Here is a 19,694-nt window from a genome sequence, read left to right on the forward strand (position 1 = left end):
CACAATAAAATTACAATAATGGTTGCACACAGTTTTTCTCATTATGGGGCTGCATGCATCAACAAAAGCAAAAAAAAAAAAACACTAAGAGGATTAAAGTGTTTCAGTGTACTTTAACTGCTGCACCATTCATCTCTTCCCATTATCTTTTTTTTTCTCCTCAACAAAAGCATAAAGAATGAGTGAAGACACTATTAAAGTGAAGGTTAGAAATGTTTTTAGGGTAAATACAGATTAACTCGCTCAATTGTCAAAGTATCCCTGAGCATGGCACTTCATTTCTAGCTTTTTTTTTCTGTCTGTGTGTTTGTCAGTTGTGCGGAGGTATCCAGTGTTCTTGGGCAGAGCTCATCGTTCAGCCCAGAGACAGGAGCTGCACATCCAGACGGTCCTCCAAGTCAACCGCACGCTCTACATAGGAGCCAGGTAACCAACGGCAACCGCCTCCAACTGTGTGTTACTGACGTGCTCGCATTAATATCCTTTTTGCTTTCATTTGATGCCACAGCTTCCATCTGCTGTCACTCTGCAGAGGACATTTTCAGTTTGTTGTTTTGCGAGGGAAGCATTCAATTCAGTGTTGTTAAATGTCAAGTGAAAGCTGTTTGTTCACATTACTCTTACTCATGATATATGGAAAGTAGTAAACAGTAGTACACAAAATCTGGTCCTCCTGCAAAAGTATTTGGAACACAAATAAATTATAAAAACTGACGTCCTTTAAATTAAACATTTCACAATTCAAACACAGTTTTAATTAGATTTAGTTTGTTTGAACAGATTTGTATCATAAAAAACACAAACAGGTGGCAGTCTAAGAGAAATGGTGTTTCTGAAGCAGACTTCTGTACAGATCATACATTCATATATACTCACACATATACAATTTTTTTGGAGATGCATTTTACTGTAACATAAGCTGCTACATATATATATATAATAACAATAATATATATATAATTATTATTATCATTATTATTATTATTATTATTATTATTATATACTATGTTATTGTTATTATTATTATTGTTGTTGTTATTATTAGTGTTATTATTATTATTATTATTATTATTATTATTATTATTATTATTATACGGGAGGAAAATTAGATAACATAGCTATATGCAGGGTATGCAGTTAGTGACAGTGTGGGCACCATGGTAACAGTAGCAGAGTGGGCAGGGCTTAGGGAAGGATCAATTATGCTGACCCCTTCCTTACACATTGTTTATATTATATATCAGATATCCTATAGTAATACATTGGCACTGTTTTGTTGTGTGTTTTTATAGAGATGACTTGTACAGAGTGGAGCTGGATAACATGGCAGGTGATGAGATGTTCTACAGCAAGGTAAGACTCATTTTCTTGCGCACACACACACCAAAACAAACATGCAGCAGTAACAACTAATAGTGTACACACAAATGCACAACAAAGTTATTCAGACTGTGGTTCATTCCTTTTGGCAGAAACGGACATGGGAATCCAATAAGAACGACATTCGAGTGTGCCGGATGAAGGGCAAACATGAGGTACAGTGCTCGTACTCTGAGATCCACTCTCACATGCATCAACACCATCTACACTATCACACGCATGGACAGACACAACAGCTGTTGGAGTAACCTTATTTCCTCCGGGTGCACCTGCATACGGTATTTACACAAATTTGATCTTGTTGATACAGAATCAGCACATCACTTAATCACGTCAGCTCAGTGAAACGTTACCCAGGCCCGAAAGATATCCATGAAGCTTGAAAGCCATCGTCTTGCACACCTGCATTGTGCCAATTTTCTTCATATATCTCATTCATAGCCTGTGGGGGAAACTAGAAAATGGGACAATTATGTGTGTATATGAAGTGATAGTTGACAATGTTCTGAGATATGATGGGAGTGTGATCAAATCTTGAAAAGGGAAAGATTTGATGGGATGGTTGCTTCCTTGACAGGGTGTAACCTAAAATATAAGCTTTATTGTATAAATGCAGCAGTGCCACCGGCAAAATCCAATCTGGGCGGAACTCATGGAAGAAGAAAAAGCGGCAAGAGGAAACATTATAAAGCAAACTGAGCAGAGAGAGTGACACAGCCTCAGGGAGGAAACAGTAATTGAAATCAGTTGAGGAAGAGGAAGGGATGGGATGTGTGTAGGTGGAGGAAAGGTGGGGGAGAAACACATAAGGAGGATAGGGCAGCCACCGGGTAGTAAGAGAGAGGCAACAAAAAGGAAAAGATGTGTTGCTTCAAAGAACACGGATGAAAGAAGAAAAGACGTAGGAGCAAAAGAAAGGAATTAAAGCTGTGATAAAATACAGGAAGCAAAAAGACTTGCCTAAGGTGGAAGACAAAAGACTGAAAGGTGAAGCCGAAGCCAGCTAGCTCAGATGAAGAGATCAAATTATAAGGCTCAGGGTAAATGATGCATCATCTGACATACAGTAGAACAGTTAGTGAGCCAGAGATAATGCTTTACAGTCGTATAGCATCTAAGTGTGCAGTTAAGACGGTCTAACAATAGACCTTTTTCCACTGCAGACATTTTGAAATGCCATAGAAAGCACAGGTGGATCTAATAACATTAACGATGGCTCGGCTCCATTCAGGTGTGCCACTAAGCAGAAATCCCTGTGAACTGAACTGAAACACATTTATGGTTGTTAGAGGAAACGTTTTTTGGGAAATAAACTTTTGCCGAGAGTTAGATGAGAAGATTGATACCAATCTCACATCAGTACAGTAAACATGTAGCTTGCTGGAGCCAGCAGCTGTCTAGTTTAGCTTAAACAATGGAAGCAGCTATATTTGCACATCATTTTATTGTTCGCCAAATGCCAACCAAACAGTGCTCTTGGCATTGAATTACACATGCTTATCAACTAATAGTATTCCACTGTGTGTTTGAACTGCGGAGGTTAATCAGTGTTAGTTAGTTAGCTAGTTAGTTTAGTTTAAATGAGACCGATTTAGCTAGCAAAATAGTTTCACCTTCAAAATTAGGTTTCCTCCTGATAGTATATTGTGAATAATGTTCTTCTTGTGATACTAAGAGAGTCATTTTTTCATAGCAGGCTTTTTGATATGGTATATCAGGAAAAGCACAGGCAAAGAGTATAGAAGCAAAGAGGTGAAACTCTGGTGTCCGCTGCAGCCATTTTGGACTGAAAACACCAATGAGCCATGAACGTATAAAGAGACGTCTGTAAATCAGAGGATCTTTTTTTTTTCGAGGTAAATCAACTTCCCAGTACAAACACCCTCATAGCCATCGTTTAAAGCATTTTGTCCTAAAAGTTATAATAATAATAATAATAGTGGAGTCTCTAGGAAGCATAACCGCCGTGTTGTGTTTTTGTTCAGATTAAACAAACAAGATGTGTTAATTAGTGTGTTTTATACATGCTGGTATAGATAGCCAGGCTATTCTAACTACTCTACTATCTGAATCCCAGTATAGTTACAAAAATATCCTCCAACAAAATATAACTGTCACACAATCGTAAACTAGTAACACCGTCTAGCATCATTCAATACCAAGAAGGAGCCCTCAATTTAGCTCCGGATGAACAAATCATCATCCTACACAGGTTAATTCAAGTTCAATCAATTATTATTCCCAACTGGATGCCATCAGACACTGTTGTAGTATCACAAAGGGGCCGAGGGCCGACCAGTGTCATCAAGGTTCAGATTCAGTGGCAGCAGCTTTAAATCTCAGCTCAATCAGCAGCCTCCACTTTGAAGACAGCCATAAAGACCCCGTCCTACTGTTCCTCCAGATGGAGAGTGGTTGAGGGTGTAAAGGATTGTTTTAAGCTGCATTTTTTCACACCTCACACTTGCAGCCGTCTTGCTCCGACTGCTAGTTTTGAGCTTAACTTTAGTTCAAAACCGTTGCCCTGCACCTTGTGATTCTCTTCTCCTCTTTAATCGTTTCCTTTTGTGTTTTTTCTCCGTAGGGAGAGTGCCGTAATTTCATCAAGGTTCTGCTCAGCCAGCATGGTGGCCTGTTTGTATGTGGAACAAACGCCTTCAACCCGCTGTGTGCCAACTACACTGTTAGTATCTATCTATCTATCTATCTGTCAGCTGGCCACTCTCTGTATGCTTGCCAGTTTGTTTATCTATATATTTTTTTTCTTTTTGCAGAGGGACACTTTAGAAATGGTGGGAGAGCCTGTCAGCGGGATGGCACGGTGCCCGTATGATCCACGACACGCCAACGTGGCTCTATTTGCAGGTAGTGTCGCACTAAAGATGAAGAATTCAGGGTTTCTAGCAGACATCAGACTCTGTTTTCATCTCCAGACGCTGAATCGTCTGTGTCCTTGTGTTTACCTTTACAAATGATTTATAGTCAAACCTCTCGCTGCGTTGCTTGTTTGGTTTTAATCTTCCTGACCTTGTGCTATCTCTCCATCTGTATCTTCTTCCTCTTAATCTCCTCCTCTCCTCTCCTCTCGCTGTGCATCTCTCAGATGGTAGTCTCTTTACGGGTACTGTGACAGACTTCCTGGCCATCGATGCGGTGATCTATCGTAGCCTCGGCGACAGCCCCGCCCTCCGCACAGTCAAACACGACTCCAAATGGTTCCGAGGTACTTTTAGAAACAGACGTATTACAATGACTCAGACACCTTCAATAGACAATCAGGAAGCGAATAACAGAAACCATTATCTTCAGTAGTTTACTAAAAGAAAATTGAATCGTTGTGGCTGTCTTTTCATGAGGCGGCGGAGCTAAATAACAAGCTACATTCAGTGAAACCAAACATGATTTGAAGACCTACATTTTATAGATTTATTGTAAGTGGAACAGGCTCAGACAGAGTGATGCATGGAGGTTAGTTGGACTCTACAGATTGAGGGTTTTAACAAGAAGGCGTAGATTGAATTGTTAAATCTGTTTTTCCGTGGAGAGAAAAACAAGCCGGGGCAGGTCAAAGCTGGAACAGTGCTGGATGAATAAATGATAAATAACGTGTATCCTCTTGTCCGTGATGATAAATTAAACAGGACGTGAATATTTGATGAGCGAGGCCCGTGGACAGCGGCAGTCAAATGTTGATGTGACTGTTATTACAGCTCCATGTCAGGAACTGTGGAGCGTTACGTTTGGCCCCCGGCACTGCTCTGTGTGTGTGTGTGTGTGTGTGTGTGTGTGTGTGTGTGTGTGTGTGTGTGTGTGTGTGTGTGTGTGTGTGTGTGTGTGTGTGTGTGTGTGTGTGCGTGTGTGTGTGCGTGTGTGTGTGTGTGTGTGTGTGTCTAACTGTTTTTCTCACATTATTTTTCAGAGCCCTACTTTGTGAGCTCCATGGAGTGGGGGCCTCATATTTATTTCTTCTTCAGAGAGATGGCCATGGAGTTTCATCATCTAGAGAAGGTGCTTTCTTTCTTTCTTTTTTTTTCTTACTTACTTACTTTTTTCCTTTCCTTTCATTCATTCTTTCCTTCCTTTCTTCTTTCTTTATTTCTTTCTTTCTTCTTCCTTTCTTTATTTCTTTCTTTATTTCTTCCTTTCTTCTTTCTTTCTTACTTACTTACTTTCTTTCCTTCCTTTTTTCTTCCTTTCTTTCTTCCTTTCTTCTTTCTTTCTTTCTTACTTACTTACTTACTTACTTTCTTTCCTTTCATTCATTCTTTCCTTCCTTTCTTCTTTCTTTCTTTATTTCCTTCCTTTCTTCTTTCTTTATTTCTTTCTTTCTTACTTACTTACTTCCTTTCCTTTCATTCATTCTTTCCTTCCTTTCTTCTTTCTCTCTTTCTGTATTTCCTTCCTTTCTTTCTTTCTTTCTTACTTCCTTCCTTTCCTTCCTTTTTTCTTCCTTTCTTTCTTTCTTTCTTTATTTCCTTTCTTTCTTTCTTTCTTTCTTTCTTTCTTACTTACTTACTTTCTTTCCTTTCATTCATTCTTTCCTTCCTTTCTTCTTTCTCTCTTTCTGTATTTCCTTCCTTTCTTTCTTTCTTACTTACTTACTTACTTTCTTTTTTCTTTCTTTCTTATTTACTCACTTACTTACTTCCTTTCTTTCTTCCTTTCTTCTTTCTTTCTTTCTTTCTTTCTTACTTACTTCCTTTCTTTCCTTTCATTCATTCTTTCCTTCCTTTCTTCTTTCTCTCTTTCTTCCTTTCTTCTTTCTTTCTTACATACTTTCGTTCTTTCTTTCTTTCTTTCTTTCTTATCCCTCCATTTGACTAAACCTTGCTTGTTGTATTCCAGGTGATGGTGTCCCGCGTGGCTCGGGTGTGTAAGGCAGACCTGGGAGGCTCTCAACGCGTCCTTGAGAAGCAGTGGACCACATTCCTGAAGGCGCGGCTCAACTGCTCCGTCCCGGGAGATTCACACTTTTACTTCAACCTCCTGCACGCCACGAGCGGCATCATTCACATGCAGGGACGAGACGTCATCCTGGGGCTCTTCTCCACGCCACCAAACAGGTACAGAGATGCACACAAATGTGCACACAAACGAACACTTATTTTTCTCATCACTGTTTTATTTTTGTTTTTTTCTACGGTAGCATCCCTGGCTCTGCGGTGTGCGTGTTTGACATGCAGCAGCTCGCTCATGTCTTCGAGGGCCGGTTTAAAGAGCAGAAATCCCCCGAGTCTATTTGGACTCCTGTCCCGGACGAAGCGGTGCCTAAACCGAGGTATTGTTATGCAAAGTGTTATGTGAGCTGTTCTTTGGCAAAATACTGCAGTGCTGCTTTACTGAGCATCTGTCTCACATATATAGTCTACTTACTCCCCTGCTATAAGCTCCAACTGTCAATCACACTGCAACTTCACTACTATTCAGCAAATATTCTAATAAGGCCTCCAGCAGCCGCTAAAAGAACTCCTCTGGCTCTTTTCTTCTTGCTCTCTCTGGACTTCAATCGCTCTCTTTCCTATCTATCTCTCACTTTTCTGACTGTTTCTCTGCCTGCAGACCAGGGGGATGTGCAGTGCAGGGATCCAGATTTAGCTCCTCTACCACGCTGCCGGATGAGGTGTTGAACTTCGTGAAGACCCACCCACTGATGGACGAGACCGTTCCACTGCTGGGGCACAGACCCTGGGTAGTCAAGACTATGGGACGGTACTGACTCACTTGTTTGATAGCGCCCATGCAGAACTTTTTATGGCATGAAAATGGGAAGCATGAATCTGAAAATATGCATCATATCTTGTAGGAAGGATAGAAAATGTGTTTTGTATTGATTGACTTTGAAAAAACATGTGTTTTCACTATCTATGCGTCTAGGTACCAGCTGACATCCATGGTGGTGGACACTGAAGCTGGTCCCCACAAGAACCGCACGGTCCTGTTCCTGGGCTCTACCCGAGGAACCATCCTGAAGTTTCTAATGATCTCCAGCGGAGATGCTGTCTCCCACGGCAGCGTGTTTCTGGAGGAGGTGGAAGGATTCAACCCGGAGAAGTGAGTAGGAGTCGAGACATATTTGTCCTTGATCTCTATTAAGTTATACATTTTGACATGTTGCTCCAATTAGATCAAGTCTCCCGCTGCCTGCCTCTGTTTGAGAACTGGAGAGCAGCAGCGATAGTTCAGCCAAGAACTGTCTTCAATTACACTTATTTGATTTATTTGATTTTAACATGTTTGAAGTGCAGCTTAGAGTAAAAGACTACTCAGTTGCTTATTTGACCATATCTATTACAGTTATATTCACATATATAGTTAAAGAGTTTGATTTCAGGTTCGCAACTGTGAATCATTCTTATCTTTATTCTTAATGTGACAATTATTCACACATTAATATAATAACAATTTTGTCCAATAACTGTCCCTTATAAAGTCCAAGGTTATTATTCAAATTGTTTGTATGATCCGAACAACAGTCCAAAACCAAAAGATCCAAAGAAAAGCGTATACAAATGTGCACATTTGAGAGGCTGGAACCTGAGAATATGTGGAGTTTGAGCTTGAAAAATGATCTAGATATAAATAGATCCCTGTCAACCAACATACCAGAGGTGAGAACAAGTCATTGTTTTGCAAGTCACAAGTAAGTCTCAATCTTTGCACTCAAGTCCCAAGTCAAGACTGACAACTCTCAAGTCCTAAGCTTTGGAGTTTCGAGTCCTAAACAAGTCATAATGCGCTCTTCACCAAATGTAATGCCATTTGCTTCTACGTCTAATATTCAACCTGCATGTTTTGCATACTGCAATTTGTTTTTTGTTGACCACCAGGTAGTTTTTGTACGCGGACAAAATTATCTTTGGTTTCATTTTTTCCAACTGGCGCTCAGTAACGTAACGTTAGCTCTTCATGGTTTTCTCCTGCAACTTGATTGGATGCTGTTGGATTGGTTTAAACAAGGTGGATCTGGGGGAATTAAGTGTCGACTTGCTGGGAATTAATAGCTGTAACGTTCAGGAAATGAAGGGAAGTAAATTGATTCGTGGCACACTTTTTAAATAACATACTTTTTCATCTTCAAGCTTTGGGGAAGGTATCAAGTATTTTCAAGTCAAAAGGCTGAAGTGTGAGTGAAGTCACGAGTCATTGGTGTTTAAGTCCAAGTCAAGTTTTTTTCTGATTTTGTGAATTTGAGTCTTAAGTCATCACATTTGTGACTCGAGTCCACACCTCTGTCACATACGATCAACTAACTGTTTTAGATCTATGTGAAGAAATGATGAAAATAGGCACCTTGTTTGTTGTTGAATTGATCATAATTTATACAAACTATTCCTGTTTTGATGTAATCCAACCTTTTATAGCAGCATAAAACCTTAGATTTGATTATTGTCTTGTTTATTACTGTGAAAGACCCGACCAGAAAAATAGAGATTTTGGCTTCATCCACTGGCAGCAAACACCAAAGTGAGTTTATTTCTTCCCATCACACACCTCTGGGCAGGCCAATAGATAAAACAGTCTGCTGACAAGGCCTTTGACCCTGTCACAACTTGACTTGAGGCCAAAAAGCGTACACTGACCTCCCTCTGCTGGCTCCTCACCCTCTGCCTCCAGTCTTCACACTCCTGTGTCTCGCTGTCTCCAGGTGTGGCGAGGACTCTCCTCAGGCTCGTCAGCTCTTGTCGCTGTCGTTGGACCGGCCCAGTCACACTCTGCTGCTGGCCTTCCCCTCCTGTCTGGTCCGAGTGCCCACGTCTCGCTGTCACCTGCACTCACGCTGCATGAAGTAAGTGCCACACACTCACCTCGAGAGTATTTTTCATCCACTCAATATTTCTTTGAATGATAATGAGGTCAGTTTTAATGTAGTAATGGACATTAGCCAAGGTACGACTTACTGGCCAACTTTTGTTTTGTCCCTCACTCCTTATTAGTACAGTTGTCTTAATAAAATATAATGCCAATGTTTCAATCAGCGAGGGATAGATGGCATGTGTGTTTGTCAAACTACAGCTAGCTTGTATATTTCGGGAGAATTTTATCCCTGGGAAATAATATTTAACTCGACACAAGAGGCTTCAGCGTCGTCTTGATCTAAGGTTGTAATAAAATAGATGATTTATTATGAATACCAAGAGGGCATTCGTTTATTACCGCACAGATGGGGAGGATCTTTTGAAGTAGAACCCCCACACTGTGAATCTGATTCCCACAGCAGCCGTACATCACAGTTGGATACAGGAAAATAAAGAAAGAAAGTAGCAACAGATTCAGTATGTGTGTGACTGCTGTGTATGAAGATGAATACCAGATGAGGATTTATGATTTGAACAGTGTTCCGCATATTACATTTCAAAACATATCACGTAAATACTGTATCATGAGTCCATTGGGAGAAACAGTTTGTCATATTTTAGGGTTCTAATAGTCCGTTAACCAGACAGACAGTAAGTAAACTAACTTCCCTGCTAAATTCATAGCTGTAACACTTGTTCCCAGGTTTGATTTTCTCTAAGTTTCCCGGGGAGAGTTTCCTGCTAAAATGGTAAATAATGTCCGCTGTGAGAATCAGGTCAGCACTCAGCATTTCTTAACTTTTTATTTTCATTGGTGTGTAGGAGTTGTCTCGCCTCCAGGGACCCGTACTGTGGCTGGACCAGAGGCAGCACCTGCTCCTTCCTGAGACCAGGCACACGGTGAGGACAACACACACGTACACACACACTCACACACACTCACACACACACACCAACCAACCTGTGAACAGTTTCCTACCTCTGCAGACCTGCTGCCTGCAGACTCAGGACAAGTTATTATGTGTTGAGAGTTTTACTGGCAAAGTTACAACATTCTTGTGGCAAGGAAGCTAATGTTGAATACGTACTTCACTTTATCACGTAGAATAAGGAGAATAAATGCTTAAAGAAAAGAAAAAAATGATGGGAGTATGTTCTTGTAGTTTGAGAGACGTGGATTCAAGCTCCTGAATCTGCAAGCTTGACTTTAGATTTTTTGTTTATTCCTCAATGCCCCCTGAGGAGAATTATGAACATACAGTAGTTACACATGTAAGAAAACAAAAGAAAGAGAAATAAAGTGGACGACACTTGTTGCTCAGTAATTGAAATCAAACTTTGGGCAATACAATAAAGCAGGACTCTTTTTAGGGTGCTCAAGCACACCTAAATTTGATCTCAGCACCCATAAAAAATAGGCATGGCCATTTTCAAAGGGGTCCTTTGACCTCTGACTTCAAGATATGTGAATGAAAATGGGTTCTATGGGTACCCACGAGTCTCCCCTTTACAGACATGCCCACTTTATGCTAATCACATGCAGTTTGGGGCAAAAAACATGCAGCTTTATGCATGTAGTATAGATGTGTTATTTTCGCCTATTCTAAAAATGGTGTATTTGAATATTTCTGAATATTTGGGGTCTTGGAATTGCATAAATTTGATATGACTGTAAAGCTGAGATTCTTGTGGATCCAATGAGCCCAAATGCATTCATGTGTGATGCTGTGAGTCCCCATGGTCGCCATTTCATATGGTGTAGTGAGACCATTTTTTTTAAACTTGATGTCACTGTATAAAACGTTCCTGCAATAAAGAAGAAAATGATAAATAATAAGTATTATAATTTATGTAAAGAAAAATTCAAAACAAACATGCTCTGGTAAATATTTTAAATTTACTTAAAAGAAGCCACTACACTGGATCTACATATGGTGTCCATACATATTAAACAGTATAAATTAATGAAGTGTAAAATGTTTCTTTTTGTACTCATTAATGTGTTTGATGCTCTCATAGTAATATAATGCAATTCTGATCTATCTGCACTTAAACAGTTCATGTTAGTGCCAATGAACAGACTCTGAACCACAGCACACACCCTCCATCTGTCTGTGTTTCATGTTAGGCTGGATGTTTAAGTAAAGCTGTACAATAATTGTATAATTTTTAAATGTAGTAGATTAAAAAAAACGTTATGAATATGTAAATTACAATTTTGTAAGCTAATTAAGCCAGTAAAGATGTGTTGGTGTATAGTATTTGATTTAGCATGATATCCAGTATTAAATACCAACCTTTAGCGTCTAATAATAATAGCTTCAAAAGAATTACTAGCATTATCCTGAAGGATTAATGGTATCTGTATCATAGTCAAACATTGTACCCAGTATCGCAATCCCTACTTCGTGCTCCCATCATCATCATCTGTATGGATGACCCTGACCTCTGACCTCCCTGAGGGACGGAAAGCAAAAAGAGAAAATCAATAATGGGATCAATAGTGTATCCCATTACACTGCATGAAACATAGATATGTGCCATATCAATTTGATTGATTACTATCAACAAATGTCCCCATTAATGTACAATTTTCTATGTAAACGTGTCATTATTTTTACATTGATGAGTTATTTTAAATCAGATATAACTTCATTTGTTTCTGTTATGTTAGACTGTAAACATTCAACCATGACAGATGACATAACTGTACATAGTGGGACACTATAACGGCACGTTTCCCACTGTATTCTGTTTGTATATAAAGAGAAATATTGAAGTCTCTGATGTGCTGATCTCTCTGTGACTGCAGGCTGCCTTTTCAACAAGATGTGGAATATGGAAACACTACCTCCCATCTAGGAGACTGTGATGGTAGGTTGCAGCACTATGACATGGATGCTTGTGGCTGCGTACAGCAGACTGAGGGCAGGCTCCGCCTAGTGGTTCAATCCCTCATTACACCTATCTGCTTGTCACTGAACATTTTGTTCAGATACTATCAAGTGAGAGAATATTTGAGACCATTTCTCTAATTTAGCACATTTTATTTTAATTATAGGTATAATGTGATTTCCATCCGCAGCTCGGCAAGATCCACTCAATTGTGATATAAGCAACTGAGCGTTTGGGTGTCTTTTTTCAGAGCTGAATCAGGTGGGAGTCGAACTGGGGTTTTGGTTTCAAACACACTGCCTACAGGTCAAAACGCTCCCAGCGTGAGACGGTTTCATTAGGGAGGATGTGAGAGGTGTAACTGCTGGTAGACAAAACCACCAGACTGCAGGATGGGAAGTGCAACATCCTCCTGGTCACCAGACTTTGTTCTCTCAAAGCTGAACATCTGAGAGCGGAACGACCGAGGGTAGCTGGAAATAGCTTAGCATAAAACACTGATGTGACTTCTGTTGAGAGGCTCATATGTCACTGCAGCAGCGCCAGAGAGGGCCTCTTTGAACCTTGCTCTGAAATTCACAAAGTCAGTGGAAACAAAAAAAAAAGGCATTTCCTCTCCAGCAGATTCTTTCTGAACTGTTCCGCCTGTTTTAGGCCAGTTTCAGAGTCATAAACTCCACTTAGATCTGAATTTCCAAACGGAAAAAGAGCACATATCAAGCCCTCATCACACTCATTTGTTTTAAAACTGATGAATGGGCTTCTAGTTTTTTAACCTGCACTTAGAAACTGATAGCGGTAGAAGTCAGTGATGCCAGGCTGCGGACCTGACGGACTCAGTGAAAGCGCAGCAGAGGCCGAGCCAGGGACAGGCATGTGCTGCTGTGTCTGCAGATGGGAGTGATTAGAGCTGGGTGGAAACACTGAGGTAATGGTATGCTGGAGAGGAGAGGAGAGACTCACTGACCGGGCTGCAGGATGGAAAGTGTGAGGAGAGGAGAGAGGAGAAAAGGAGACTCAGCTGCTGTGGTCGGAGCTGTGCTGATGACAAGTGCAGGCCTCTCCGAACCTGGAGCCTGTGGAGCCCCAAGGCCAGACTGGAGAGAGGCTCCTTTTAAACACCATCATCATAATGCTGAACCCCATGATCACCAATTATGAGTGTTATTGTAGTTATTGATTTATTATGATACATGATATCTTGTGAGGGGAAAAGCACTAAGTAGAAGTAGCAGAATGGCTGTATGTGTAATAATAATGATAGTTTAACACTGCACCCTGTGGACAGACATTGAGAGAGAGGATGTTCTGCTAAATGTCATCTTCATAATCGTGTTTTCTTAATCTTCAGGAATTCTGCAGCAGAGTTTGCTGATTGAACCGGAGAGCTTGGTCTCCCTCAACCTGCTCGTGGCGTCCGCAGTGTCCGCGTTCACCATCGGGGCGGCGCTCTCCGGCCTCGCCGTCTGCTGGATCATGGCCCACAAGCCCACCAACCGCCGCCACGCCAACGCCGCCCAGTCCTCCATCCAGCGGCGTGAGAGAGGCCTGCTGACTAACGGCGGTGGGATGGGAGGCTCCGTGCTCAGCGTGACGCGGCAGGGAGGCGGGGAGCGCCCCTGCACACAGGGCGGGGAGACCCTGTTCGTCATGCCCAACGGCTGGGTGAAGTCGGGAGAGCTCGACCCGGGTTTCCTGCCGACCCCGGAGCACACGCCCCAGCAGAAACGCAGAGGCCTGCGACTGTCCGACTCCAACTCCGGAGGGTGGGACACCAGCCAGACGTACCTGGGGGGAGGCTCCGTGGGTCTGGGTTCACCCTGCCGCATCCCTCCCTCCGTTTACCTGACCACAAGACTCTTCCAGCAGGGGGTAGTTGGGAGACATGGCGGGGAGGGCCGAGGGAATGACACGCCACGCCAGCACTATGTCTGCCTGAGCAAGCAAGAAAAAGGAATGAAGGGGACGCCCAAAGCCCCTCTCCGGAAGTCTGCGGGAGAATACGTGTACCCCATGACCCCCCAGGACTCCCCCGAGCGTCGGAGGGTGGTCTCAGCACCCAGCGCCCCCATGGAGTACGGCGAGCCGCTGCCCTTGCGCTGGCCAGCCCCGGAAGGATACATCCTTAGCAGCCACGGCATGGTCCCCGTCCCCATGCCTCCACCCTCCATGCCCGCCCCCAGTGGCCAGGGGTACGTGTCCCAGCAACAACAACACCATCACCAACACCAACACCAACACCAACACAACCCCGCGCTGAGCAGGGCTCTGCTGAGAGGGGCCCTGGAGCGAGGGGAGCTGGGCGAGCTGGTGGATCTCAGCCAGCTGATGAGTAAGAAGAACTGCAGTGACAGGACTCAGACTGGCCAGTGACTCTTGAGGAAATGAAGTGGACGGGAGCTTTTCCATGTCCAGAGCTCTCTCTGTTTTATTTACACAGATCTCTCTTTTCCCCTCATTCTGTCCATCCCCCTCTCCCTTCCCTTCTCTTTTTCCTACATCTTTATTTGTCATTCAGCCCCTCTGATCTCCTCTGTCAGTCTCTCAGGCAATCCCTCCCCCCCCCCCCTTTCACCCCATGACGAGTCTCTCTGTATGACTGGCTGCTGGGTCTGCCACTCATATCCTGGCTCACACTAATTGGTCAGATGGACTGAGGTTGTTGCTGTGTCTGCATTGCAGAGTTGCCTCTCTCTCCTGCTACTCAGCGGGATGAGGGAGGAGAAAGGATGGAGGGGAAGGAAAGAAAGAACGAAAGAAAGAAAGAAAGACAGCAGAACAGGAGGGCAGAGACGACGGAGACAAAGATGGACATGGCACTTAGAGGCTGCCTTCTCTGTGCAGATTAACTGAGGCTGCAGTCAAATACTGCTACAGGAGTGGGATGCTTATTCCCTCTTGGATAACATTAACAAGGCTGCCACCCATCTGTTCTCCTCTATATTACCTGTTGGTCTGATTGCCAACTAGGTACTTGAAGTGAAATTGCGAAAATCTGAGCAACCTAAAAGCTGCAGGCGACTCATCAGACAAAAAAACTGAAGTCATTCTGACTGTAAACACAAATCTAATGGATGATGAGGAAATCCTTCTCTCTCTTCCTCTTGGCTTCACACACACGCAGTAGATGCAGACATGTTTTTTTGTACAGGTGACGGAGGGTATTTAGTATTCTATGTGTACGAGAAGCACGACGCGTGTGTGCCAAATGCCTCTAACCTGCACCACAGGGATACGGGACCATAACTCACGTCTTTGGAGAGCAGAGTGCAGGACTGAAATGTCAGCACTATTTCTGCCAACCGCATGCTCTCTGTAATGACGGCATCTCTGCCGCCCATCGCTCTATTCGTTTGCCTCCCATGTACTCTTTAATGACCAATAATTCCACGAGGACATCTGGGGAGATTGCAACCGAAACACTTGGATTGACTTGTGTCAGAGCTGGACGGAAAGGAGAGGTGTTTTAGAGGATTTAAAGTGAATGCACTGCAATATCTGAACGCCTTGTCCTTCACTGTCGCCTTAGGGTTTTTACACACACACACACACGCACACACACACACACATTCATTAATGCTGAATTATAGAACACAGTCCGGTTTTATTGGGCAAAACTTCCCCTCAAGCCAACAGTGGGTCAAGGTCCCACAGACGTGATACAGAACTTAGTGACAGCTACAGTGGCGATGATTGAAACCTCTGGCCTAACTCAAAGCCAATAGGGGTAATGGAAATGTTCCCAGCAGGCAAATGGGACCATATATTCAGCCCATCAAAGTGTCCAGTCGGCGTTTAGATCAACACAACACGGTGCGAGCGTGTTAGCGAGGAGATGGGAGTCATAAAATAAGTGACAAGATAAAGAAGACGGAAGCAAAAAGCAAGTAAGACTTGATGAAAACGACGCCGAGAATTTGTTACAACTGACCAGATGACTTGATTTAGGCGCTCGGCCCCAGTCAGTCAGTGAGCAAATGAACGCTGGTTTTTGCTCTGACCTCGTGGCGAGCAGCAATATATGGTTTATCTGTACATAGTAAACTTTAATTTAGATAAAAATGATCATGTAACTCCAAAAAAAAAAATATCAGGCACTAGCTTGCAAACAAAAACAAACATGTATCATGTCATTATAGCTGTTAATGTATGAAAATCTTGTTTTTATATCAAGATTGAAATCACCATTTTTTTTACATCTGTGTGCCAAAACCATGAATGATTTACTGATGCCTGATTACTGAAGCAAAAAAACTTGTTTTAAAGTGCCATGAAGACCATTTCAGTCAGCGGTGCACCTGCGTGTACTGCCACTTATTGCAGTATACTTGTGATATGTATGCCTTCGACCTTTACATGCTGAATGTTATATATTATTTTTTTATTTAGATGTCGGCTTGTACTGTTGAAATCATTTTGTTTCAGCTCCCCCTGTCTGTCTGTCTGTCTGTCTGGATGCTACCAGCAGTGTTTGAGGGTCTGTTTATAAACTACTATCATGTCACACTTATATACTGTAAATATGTAAGAATGAGACACTTTGTCATGCCCTTTATGATTGTACCGTAACGCATTCACTGACGCCATCCAGAATATGTAATAATAATGATTTATATGGAAGTAGTTCATAAGCACACCTTCAAATGGACCGAAAACGCTGCGAGGGAACACTGCGTTATCTCATTTTTCGTCTTGTTCTAGTGATCGTCTGTCCGTCAACTGCCATACTGGAGGATCTTGAAAATACTCGTCAGCATCGTGAGTGAATGAATGTACTCACTTTTTTTTGTTTATTGTCATTATACTGTGCAGTAATAAGGAAAAGCACAAAAACTTTTCTCTTTTTCGTTTTGCATTTTTGAAAAAGGAGCTGTATCATTTGTGAATAGTGTAAATAATCACCCGGAAAGGTCTAGTGTATCGGTGTTGAGGGGGATCGTTCATGCTCTTCTGAGACAGGACTGTGTTTGAAGTGTGAGGTTTTTTTCTCTTCGGTGACGATGCTGTGAATAAGATGTATGTACAGTATTTACGTGACTTTGGCTGACTGCTGAGTTCAGCTGTTTCCTGTTATTAGAGTAGAGTCGCAGGCCTGATCTCAGCCAGAAACTGAGCCTTCTCATTTGACTGATGCCTGCTGAGTTTTTTTTTTTGCAGTTGCTAAGATACTGCTGTTATAATAACCATCGATCTTTGGAGTACTGCTATTAAATGGCATTATATAATTGACTGCTAATGTTGTCGAGTGTGGTTCCAAATGCACTCATTGAAATGAACGCATATCATTGTACGCACGCCCACGCATATACACACATTTACAAATGCAATTCTATTACTTCACAGCAGCCTAATGCGTATGTCATTATTGCAGTTTATTTTCTATAAATGAGACATTTGTTTGTCATCAGATTGGCAGTTTGAAACCTCACAACAGAGGGAAAACTCTTTCATGCATTTACTTTCCTCGCCACCAGAGGGAGCTGGACACTGGCCTTCGTTCACCTGGCCTCTGTGAGGGAGTGAAAGGCTTGAACTCCCAAGCGTGCCTGTGTGCATTGACTGGACGTCCATCTGTCTGTGTTGCTGAGCCAGACACAGACTGTAGTTTTGTTGAGACGTCTGGTCCAGAGATGAGAATGCCCCTCGTTCTCTGCTTTGATATGATGCTTTGAACATCACATACAGAGAGCAGTAAGGTCAACTAAAGGTTGAGTGAGTTACATAACAGGTATTTATATCCCCAAAACACACACACATACCCACGGAAATCCCTAAAGCAGCTGAAGAGTTCATACAGTAACTTGATGATTTAGGCCGAGCCAGATGTAACTGATTAAAGCTGCAGTAGGCAGAATATTTTTGGCATCATTGGGCAAAAATTACATGATAACCTTTCAGCATATTGTTATTCAAGTGTTCTGAGAGAAAACTCGACTTCTGCACCTCCTCATGGCTCTGTTTTCAGACCCTTAAAAGATCCAGCCTTGATGGGAGACTTTGGCCAATCACAGGTCATTTCAGAGAGAGAGGGTTCCTATTGGCTGTTCATTCAACGGAGGCAGCTGTCAATCACTCGCGAACTCTGATCAAACGCATTAAATGTTTTCAGAAACATCTTGTAGTGTACTGTTTGGCTTTAAAATTAGAAAGTTTGCTCCGGATGGTGGGCGGTGCTTGGTATTTGCTCAACTGATTTCAACATGGCTGCCGGGTCACAAACTTTCTCATTTTACAGCTAAACAGTACACTACAAGATGTATCAGAAAACATTTGAGGTGAGAAATAGGCATTACAGTAACAGAATATTGATTCGTATTTGATCAGCACTGCCTAGTTTGACCATTTGGCAATCACTTTCGCCAGTGATTGACAGCTGCTCAGAGACGACAGGCTCCAGCTCGGCTCTGATTGGTTGTTTTCCTCCGGTCTGTGAAATCTTACGGATGCCATTAGGAGCACCGGAGGACACAGAGGCACAACATTTTTTTCAGATTACCTGTCTCATGCACTACTGTCAGGATATAGCAACTGTCACTGTACATACTGATAATGATATAGTTAACAATACTTTAAATAAAATACCTATATTAACAAATCAACTGTACAATTAACAAATTGGGAACCGAGGAGCCACAGCTGAAAAGTTCATTTTTACATAGCCTACATTTCATTAGAATAAATCACAAAAAATGTCAAATGATATTTATAGCCATAGTGCTGCAAATTTAAAGTGGTACTCCAGTGTTTTTGTCTTTCGCTTCCAAAAACTGGGAGGACTCACAAGAAACAGAATAATATTAGTAAATGGTCCAAAGCGAAGCAGCAGAGGTCGCGATGTCCCGACTTTTAGTCCCTAGAATGTACCAAGCTCCATCCTACAATTCCCATAATGCAACTCAAAAGCATCTTTCATATGACCCTCCCTGCCTTCTAAATGCCCACTCCCACACCCAGCCCGTTCTCATTCCCAGGGTGTCAAAAACCGACGCTTTGTCACAGCTGTCGGTGTTCGATACCATCGCACAAGGCCCCCTTAGGAGATGCGGCGGCCTTTTCATTAACTACAACGTAAAGCCATCCGCGGCAACAGTAAACGCTCAGGGAAAGTGCTGTGGTGACGTAGTTTAAAGAGCTTAAGAGACACTCAGGGCGGGTGGGAGGGGAGGTGGATGGGAACAATAAACACAAGGCTTTCATTCAGGAGACCGCTGTTTGTGTCCCGTGCGTTACATTTCACTTTCACTTTACAATCAGCTTTTTGTTTGCGTCCCATTTCACGGCGTCCAGTCACATTTGCAATGTAAAAACAAAGTAATTTTAAGCCCAACCATGTTGCAACTAAGTGGTTTTGTTGCTATTATGTAAAAAGTGTTAAGTCTCAAGCCCAAGCCAACCCTGATGACATCACCAGGGTCATTTTCCCCCCAGAGGCTCATTATACAAGCTACGTAGTACTATAACCAGTGAACTGAACTTGATGTGTAAGATAGGTGGAGTACCGCTTTAACAATGTCATTTATTTTACATAGTGCAGTCTAAAAGAGTGATACATAAATACGTGTACTGCACTCACTTATGAATAAAACTGTTTCAATAGAAAATAATAGCTGATGGAATCAAAAC

At 42.3% G+C, this 19,694-nt stretch overlaps 1 protein-coding gene across 1 annotated transcript in view; it reads left to right on the forward strand.

Moving 5' to 3' along the window:
- LOC141777047 (semaphorin-6B-like) overlaps positions 1–17,300 on the forward strand; it is a 33,402-nt gene extending 16,102 nt beyond the window's left edge. The window contains exons 3-17 of the mRNA XM_074650978.1: positions 315–426; positions 1,293–1,353; positions 1,473–1,535; positions 3,965–4,063; positions 4,155–4,245; positions 4,484–4,603; positions 5,300–5,388; positions 6,226–6,443; positions 6,527–6,658; positions 6,940–7,089; positions 7,255–7,431; positions 9,026–9,166; positions 9,999–10,076; positions 11,989–12,050; positions 13,423–17,300. Coding sequence (XP_074507079.1) covers positions 315–426; positions 1,293–1,353; positions 1,473–1,535; positions 3,965–4,063; positions 4,155–4,245; positions 4,484–4,603; positions 5,300–5,388; positions 6,226–6,443; positions 6,527–6,658; positions 6,940–7,089; positions 7,255–7,431; positions 9,026–9,166; positions 9,999–10,076; positions 11,989–12,050; positions 13,423–14,444 — 2,615 coding nt within the window. The 3' untranslated portion in view covers positions 14,445–17,300. The remainder of the gene's footprint in view (positions 1–314; positions 427–1,292; positions 1,354–1,472; positions 1,536–3,964; positions 4,064–4,154; positions 4,246–4,483; positions 4,604–5,299; positions 5,389–6,225; positions 6,444–6,526; positions 6,659–6,939; positions 7,090–7,254; positions 7,432–9,025; positions 9,167–9,998; positions 10,077–11,988; positions 12,051–13,422) is intronic.
- The last annotated feature ends 2,394 nt before the right edge of the window (positions 17,301–19,694 follow it).

This window comes from Sebastes fasciatus, chromosome 11, assembly GCF_043250625.1.
Source record: "Sebastes fasciatus isolate fSebFas1 chromosome 11, fSebFas1.pri, whole genome shotgun sequence".
Lineage (NCBI taxonomy): Eukaryota > Metazoa > Chordata > Actinopteri > Perciformes > Sebastidae > Sebastes > Sebastes fasciatus.